At 39.8% G+C, this 8,408-nt stretch overlaps 2 protein-coding genes across 3 annotated transcripts in view; one reads left to right on the top strand and one right to left on the bottom strand.

Annotated features, from left to right (window-relative positions):
• Positions 1–8,408, top strand: part of PHKA1 (phosphorylase kinase regulatory subunit alpha 1) — a 295,837-nt gene that overhangs the window by 250,820 nt on the left and 36,609 nt on the right. The gene's annotated exons all lie outside the window — the stretch shown is intronic.
• LOC146036587 (regulator of cell cycle RGCC-like) overlaps positions 1–8,408 on the bottom strand; it is a 33,928-nt gene that overhangs the window by 6,396 nt on the left and 19,124 nt on the right. The window contains exon 2 of one of the 2 annotated variants that reach the window (XM_083160538.1): positions 6,205–6,369. In XM_083160538.1, the coding sequence (XP_083016664.1) occupies positions 6,205–6,369 (165 nt within the window). The remainder of the gene's footprint in view (positions 1–6,204; positions 6,370–8,408) is intronic. The other variant, XM_083160539.1, reaches the window with a different exon arrangement.

The raw sequence follows: 8,408 nt of genomic DNA, 5'->3' as shown, positions 1-8,408 counted from the left end.
AAAAAATCTGATTGGTGAATGAGTAGTACATACCACTGGCTGCTGAATGTATTATATAGAATAATGGCACCTCAGGTTCTTTAAGGTGAAAGTAGCGGCTTTCAGACACTATAAATATAGTTTTTTGCTTGATACGTCCACAAATCGCATCTAGTGATGATGGGAAAAGGGATTTATGTTAAAAAAGAGTGTATAATTGTGATGAAAAGTGGGTTTATTATTTTCTCCACTATTGATATAAATTGTTAGAGTTTTTTTTTTTTTTAAACTTAAAGATTATATTGCAATACATACATAGATAAACCTATGGCCACACACACATATATATATATATATATATATATATATATATATATATATATATATATATATATATATATATATATATATATTATATATATAAATAAGTGAAAATTTATGGTGGTTTGAAAAGTGACAATTTCCCTTAAAATACATTTTAGAGTCCCATAGGATACCATAAATTTAATACAATTAGAGGTGCCCATATGAAAAAACATATATTATAGTTATATTACATAAATCACAGTATCTACCAAACAGTGACTTCAGGGCTAAAGTTCATCTAAACAAAAAGGTAGAGATATGGGAATATTTACTAGTGATCCAATGAATCAGTGTACACTGCTCAGCTCCAAACATCGGAATGGCTGAGGAGTGAAAGTGCTGGGTATATATAGGGAATGACCAAAAACGTCACTTCCTGTGAAGTGAAACTTATACTAAATCTTTAAACCATGTAGGGTGCATGTTTACAATTAATGCTGGCATATGTTAAAAAATTATATAAAGCCCGCTAAAAGTAAATATTATGAGCCCCATGATATAATAAATGGGAACGTTAGTGGCACGCTGGCAAGTGATATGAAACACATGATAACCTTACCATGCGTTCCACTGACGTCATTTCTGCCCGTGACTCACTGGCTAATGACAGCCGGGGAGGCGCTACGGAACCTAGGAAGCCGCTCATTGGAGAAGCTGACGCTGCTCCCGTGGGGCATCTATAGCTATCTGGTCACTGTACGGACCCAATACCTAAAATGTCAGTGAAGAATCTTAGTTGTATTCGGGACCGGATATCCCGATTCTGGAACGCAATATGCGTTCCACAATTGGTTAAAAGCTACTTCCGCATCGGATAGCTCCACTAGTTATATTAGGGATGGCCATCGTTGCCATTGCCATCTATGGCAATTCGGCAACTGGCCATCGATAGTGCTTAACTATGCAATGGATGACCATCGATATTTTTACATATCGATGGTCATCCATTGTGTTTGATTGATTGGCCTGTGGGCCAATCAAAACACGGGGGCGGAGCTTCGTGGGTGTTGGGGGCGGAGTTATGCTCAGTGTCCCAGCACTTTGGGGGAAAAAAAGAAGCAAAACATCATTTTGCTATTCCATCGATGGAGGGAAACCATCTGGTACTCCCCTATCGATGGCAAAAATATTCAACATCAGCCATTAACCATCGATGATTTCGAATCATCGATGGTCAATGGCCATCCCTAAATTATATGGATGTTACAACACAGGTGTGGAACGTTAGAGTGCGTTCCTCTGCTTCCCTACAGTGGGGACAATAGATGGGATTTAATAAATGTGTGTAAGTGGTTGGACATCCTATCGGGACTTGTAATGAGAATGTGGGATAAAAAAACAAAAGGAGGAAATACCCTATCGGGACTTGCAATAGATATTCTGTAAAATGTGAAACATAAGATTATGGGATTGAAGAGAAAAAATAATAAAATATAAAATATGAAAATGGATAATAAAAATAAATAAATAAATAAAATATTGATCTTGAATTAGAAGGCGTACCAGAAAAAGAAATTATTACAAGAACCCACTTTAAGTCAGTGGACGCGAACAGTTACATCCCTGCCGACAGCTGTCACCACCCTACGTGGAAAAAAAGTGTCCCATATGCGCAATTTCTTAGAATGAGACGCAACTGCAGTAACACTACAGATTTCATACATCAATCTAAAATACTCACTGAACGCTTCCTCAAAAGAATCATCTATGCAGAAAGCACTGGCACAAGAAAGGGACCATCTATTATTACAATCTAAAAAAGAAAAGATGGAGTTCAAGTGTAGACCATTCATCACCCAATATAACCGTGAAAACCAACAAATTAAAAAGACACTTGACCGACATTGGAACAATCTTTTAAGAGACCCGTGTTGGGACCACATCTACCCAATAGACCAAATTTGGAATTCCGTAGAGCTTCTAACCTCAAACTATATTAGCACCCAGCAGGTTAAAACCATCCGACCAAAAAGCTCCCAGTACTTCCCACTTTTTGGAGTAGAAAAACGGCATATTACCATGCAACAGGTGTATTTGTTGCAAATTTATAGATAAGACCAAATTCAGTTGCACCGTAAATAATGGAAGAACCTATACCATCAAGGATCCTGTGACATGCAATTCAGAGTATATCATTTATATGATCACCTGCAGTTGCAATCTTAAATATATTGGAAAAACAATTAGACAGGCCAAGATACGCATACAGGAGCATATGAGAAATATTAAAAATAAGATCCGAATTCATAGTGTACCGAGACATTATCTGGACAAACATAATTCCACTGTCACAAAAGAGAATTTCAAGTTCACCATTCTTGAAAAGGTTAACGATAACCCAAGAGGAGATGATAGAGGCCTGAAATTAATCCAACGAAAAAGTTTCTGGATCTACACTCTTGACACATTATCACCTAAAGGCTTAAATGAGGGAGTAGATATAGTGGCCTTCCTCTAAACTATCTCATGTATACATCCTAACTGAGAGATACCATCTAGGTTATAGTCATTTCCTCCATTCCTAACCTTCCATTTCATCTTTTGTCTTTTTTGTGGAGTTTAATGTTAGCCACTATTCTTTCTCCTATGCTCTTGATCTAGTATATTGGTGTTGAATAATTATTGGATTTGCATTCCCATTGTGCTGTAAATGAAACAGTGACTTCCAAGCTACAGTAGGTTCAAAACAATACCTGCAACTGCAGGTGATTATATAAATTGAACTATCACAACATAAAATTACCTTGTTTAATACCACATACTCTATCAATATATAAGTATTTATTGAATGAGCACAGTAATTTCATTCACATTTTTTTTTATCTATTATTTTTTTTTATTTATTTATTTTTTTATTTTTTTATTTATTATCCATTTTCATATTTTATATTTTATTATTTTTTTCTCTTCAATCCCATAATCTTATGTTTCACATTTTACAGAATATCTATTGCAAGTCCCGATAGGGTATTTCCTCCTTTTGTTTTTTTATCCCACATTCTCATTACAAGTCCCGATAGGATGTCCAACCACTTACACACATTTATTAAATCCCATCTATTGTCCCCACTGTAGGGAAGCAGAGGAACGCACTGTAGCGTTCCACACCTCCAGCGTTCCAGATTCTTCACTGACATCTTAGGTATTGGGTCCGTACAGTGACCTGATAGCTATAGATGCCCAACGGGAGCAGCGTCAGCTTCTCCAATGAGCGGCTTCCTAGGTTCCGTAGCGCCTTCCCAGCTGTCATTAGCCAGTGAGTCACGGGCAGAAATGACGTCAGTGGAACGCATGGTAAGGTTATCATGCGTTCCATATCACTTGCCAGCGTGCCACTAACGTTCCCATTTATTATATCATGGGGCTCATAATATTTACTTTTAGAGGGCTTTATATAATTTTTTAACATATGCCAGCATTAATTGTACACATGCACCCTACATGGTTTAAAGATTTAGTATAAGTTTCACTTCACAGGAAGTGACGTTTTTGGTCATTCCCTATATATATACCCAGCACTTTCACTCCTCAGCCATTCCGATGTTTGGAGCTGAGCAGTGTACACTTATTCATTGGATCACTAGTAAGTATTCCCATATCTCTACCTTTTTGTTTAAATGAACTTTAGCCCTGAAGTCACTGTTTGATAGATACTGTGATTTATGTAATATAACTATAATATCTGTTTTTTCATATGGACACCTCTAATTGTATTAAATTTATGGTATCCTATGGGACCCTAAAATGTATTTTAAGGGAAATTGTCACTTTTCAAACCACCATACATTTTCACTTATTTTATATATATATATATATATATATATATATATATATATACATATATAGAAATCCAGAAGGGCCGTCACTCTGGGCTGAAGTGAGCTGAAGACAGTAGCTTGCCCCGGTGCCAACTTGCAGAGGGCAGCAACGCGGCACTGCCCCCAGAATATATGAAGGAAATAACTGGGCACTCGAGGACTCACAGATGCAGGTAAAACAAGACCAATTTAATCCATAGTAGGTCTTACAGGCGTCATCAACGTTTCGGGGGCCGTACCCCCCGTCGTCAGGACCAAGTGCAGTACTTCACACTGTCTGCACTTGGTCCTGACGACGGGGGTACGGCCCCCGAAACGTTGATGACGCCTGTAAGACCTACTATGGATTAAATTGGTCTTGCTTTACCTGCATCTGTGAGTCCTCGAGTGCCCAGTTATTTCCTTCATATATATATATATATATATATATATATATATATATATATATATATATATATATATATATATATGTGGCCATAGGTTTATCTATGTATGTATTGCAATATAATCTTTAAGTTTAAAAAAAAAAAAAAACCTCTAACAATTTATATCCATAGTGGAGAAAATAATAAACCCACTTTTCATCACAATTATACACTCTTTTTTAACATAAATCCCTTTTCCCACCATCACTAGATGCGATTTGTGGACGTATCAAGCAAAAAACTATATTTATAGTGTCTGAAAGCCGCTACTTTCACCTTAAAGAACCTGAGGTGCCATTATTCTATATAATACATTCAGCAGCCAGTGGTATGTACTACTCATTCACCAATCAGATTTTTTGTGGATATTTGGCATTACATTGAGGATTATATTGATTGTATTTTTAGGACCTCTGGTCGTTTACATTTTTTGTTACCTGAGAAACACATTCGCTTTATCTTGTACCGTCTTGGAGAAATCTGTCTCAATTCATAATTGGTATGTGAATTATTAATTTTGTTCCAAATATGCTTTGAACACATCATGTATGTCCTTGTTCTCCACACCCTGCTCTCCCCTCTCTCCTTTTTTGAAATTTCCTTCTTTAAAGAAGTTTTACTTTATTGTTTTTATGAAATGTTCATTGTGCTCATGTGTATGTATTATGATTTACAGTTTGATCATCTTATTCAACTGTCGCATTGTGCCCCTGAGAAAATCATGTAAATGACGAAAAGCGTTGGGCTTATGGGCGTATAGAAATACCCGTTGTGACTGTACATCAGTTGAAAAAATCGTTACTTTTTATTTGTGGTTCACTGTAATTGTAGTGACTAGAACCTTTAATGTACACTGCTATGCCCTTTGGGCAGTTTTGTATTAAAATGTTTTATTATATTTGAAGGATTCTGTTCAATTAGCAAAGGTTAAGTGCACCCTGAAACCCCCCTTTTCTTCTTTCCATTTCTATACTGGGTCTCACCTAACAGGGGACCCTATCAGGGTAGCAGCTCTTGCATACTAGTATTGTGCGCATAGTGTGGTCCTTTTCGATATATATATATATATATATATATATATATAATGGCACAAAAGAAACGTCACTCCAGGTACTTGTTTAAAAGATCAAAGTGTCTTTACTGTAAAACGTCTACGGCCCGGCTCGAAACACCGTAGACTTTTTACAGTAAAGACACTTTGATCTTTTAAACAAGTACATGGAGTGATGCTTCTTTTGTGCCGTTATTCATACACCGGAGCGACCCTCCGGTTCAAGCAGGGCACCCAGGTCAAGTAAACAGCAGCGGAGCCAGTGGCAGTGAGAAGTGCCAGACCCCACAACAGTATGTATATATATATATATGTATAAATATATATATGTACATATATATATATATATATATATATATATATATATATATATATATATATACACACACAGCAATTCACTGTATGAAATACACCATAGGCCAGTACATTATAACCTGGAACTTGATCCCTAGAGGAAGAAGACAGTGGGGACCACCAAGGGTTTTTTTTTTTTGTGGCCAGTCCGACCCTACATACAAATGTCCCCCACCCCTGCATACAATCATAATTCAGCTTGAGTAATTACTTGTTGCCATACTTTCTGAATCACTGCTGCTATTATTAAGTGTTGTCAGATGTTGTTGCTTTAGCTTTTTAAGATGTTCCTCAAAATTACAAGGTCCTCTTGTGAAGTCTTGTAAAGCATCATCAAACTCTGACAAGGTGAGATTGAGATCTTCTCCTAGGGACACTAGAAGTAAAGGACAATGACAAATTATTATTTCTATAAAACAACTTTTCATGTTTCAATCATCACATTGTGCTACTCAATGATAAACTGGATCAAAGACTGTGGGGGCATATGAAATAGGGTGCAATTTTTGATAATGTGCAATTCATTTTGCACAGAATTGCAGATTTTCTGCAAATGTAATACTGTGTGGTTAGGGTCAAAATCACACATTGCAAATATAATAGGGTGCGATTGTTAAAATTGTTCACCAAACCTTACCTAAAATCGGCAGAATAATAGACCAGGGTCAGACAGGTGAGTTTGACAGAAGCATGCACAGATCTGTGCATGTTTCTGTCAGGAAAGCAAAGAAAGATTTATGAGAAGTTGTCAAGTCCTCATTGAGCCGCCTGAGACCTTTCTGAGCAGCAGGATTGCATGCAATTTATAGCATGCGATATATCACATGGAATCCTAGCCAAACCTGCCCAGCTTGGAAGCAATCCAACAGTTTGCTTCTGCGGCCAATGCGACTCACAGGCTCTAGTACAATGAGAACAGGACCTCGCATTGGGGAAGACGGCACTGCCCTGGGGAATGGTGGTGGGCAGGGGGGATGCGGTCAGCGGCTGTCAGTGGCGGCAGTGATCCAGGCAGCGGGGGGCTGGGATCTTGATGTAGCGATCCGGGCAGCGTATGGCAGGGATCCAGGCAGCAGCTGTCAGCGGGGATGGCGGTGATCCGGGCAGCGGGGGGCTTGATGTAGCAATCTGGGCGGCATGTGTCTGGGATCCTCCGGGCAGCAGCTTTTAGCGCTGTCCGTCCAGGCAGCGGCGACTCAGACCTTGATGTAGCGCTATTTGCCGCCGGATGGGAAGCGCTGCTGATTTTGAAAAGTCTGGCCGGACGCTGATTGGCCGGACGCTCAGCCAATCAGTGTCTGGCCAGTCTTTTCAAAATCTGCAGCGCTTCCCGCCCAGCAGCAAATAGCGAGTTCTGAGCGAGCTGCCTGGATGGACAACGCTGACAGCTGCTGCCCGGATCCCCACCACACACCGCTACATCAAGCTCCCAGCTTCCCCGCTGCCTGGATCACCGCCACCACCGATGAGTCGCCGCTGTCTCTGCCCGGATCCCCGCCACACACTGCCCAGATCGCTACTTCAAGCTCCCAGCCCTCCGCTGCTGCTGCACATAGGTGGGTGGAGGGGGGTTTTGAGGAGGAGAGGGCACTAAAAATTATTTTGCCCAGGGGCCCACTAGATTGTTAAGATGGTCCTGGACCTCACATTGCATCAGATCTGCTGTCATTCTGCTGGGTCTTTTCTGCAATTGATAACCATAATCGCAGGGAAAGAGCCCAAATATGCATGTGAATTGACCTAGTGTATGGGGGCCTTTACAAATTAAAAAACGATGTGCTGTCCATCTCCCCCCCAAAAAACAGCCATTTCTTTGAGCCGGTCCTGGTTGTGAAAATAGAGGTGAAAAAAAGATAGAGGTCCCCCTTTATTTTGTCAACCAGCACCAGGCTCTTGAACCAGTCCTAGTTCAAAAAATATGGGGGGAAAAGGACATAGAGGTATTTTTAAAATCAGCACCAGGCTCCACTAGCCAAGAAGATAATGCTACATGCACTTTCATATTGGCCTCCATGGCCAAAGCATTACCCCCAAATAAGACTGCCCTGGCTGGGGTAACTGGGCAGTGGGGCCCCCTTAGAAAAGAGTCCCCCCTCCAGGGCACTGAAAATTGAATTGAACTTAATATCAAGGTTAATAAATGTCACAATTGTGGTCATATGCAATTAACTTTGCGTTTAGCTACAAATACCGGTACCCATCATATAGCCCAATGTTATTTTAATAACATTAAGTGTTATGGGAAGCAGAGAGACAATTACTGGTGGAGCTCAACTGGTGATTGGCTTAGGGCAGTGTTTTTCAACCACTGTGCTGTGGCACACTAGTGTGCCCTGAGCTGTTCTCAAGTGTGCCCCCAGATCTAGAGAGGGGTCCCCCGGAGAGGAGAGAGAGCCAGGAGAGAGGGATCCGCCC

This window comes from Crinia signifera, chromosome 9, assembly GCF_055691185.1.
Source record: "Crinia signifera chromosome 9, ASM5569118v1, whole genome shotgun sequence".
NCBI lineage: Eukaryota > Metazoa > Chordata > Amphibia > Anura > Myobatrachidae > Crinia > Crinia signifera.
The sequence above is the reverse complement of the archived record's forward strand: the minus strand, read 5'-3'. Positions and strand labels throughout refer to the sequence as shown.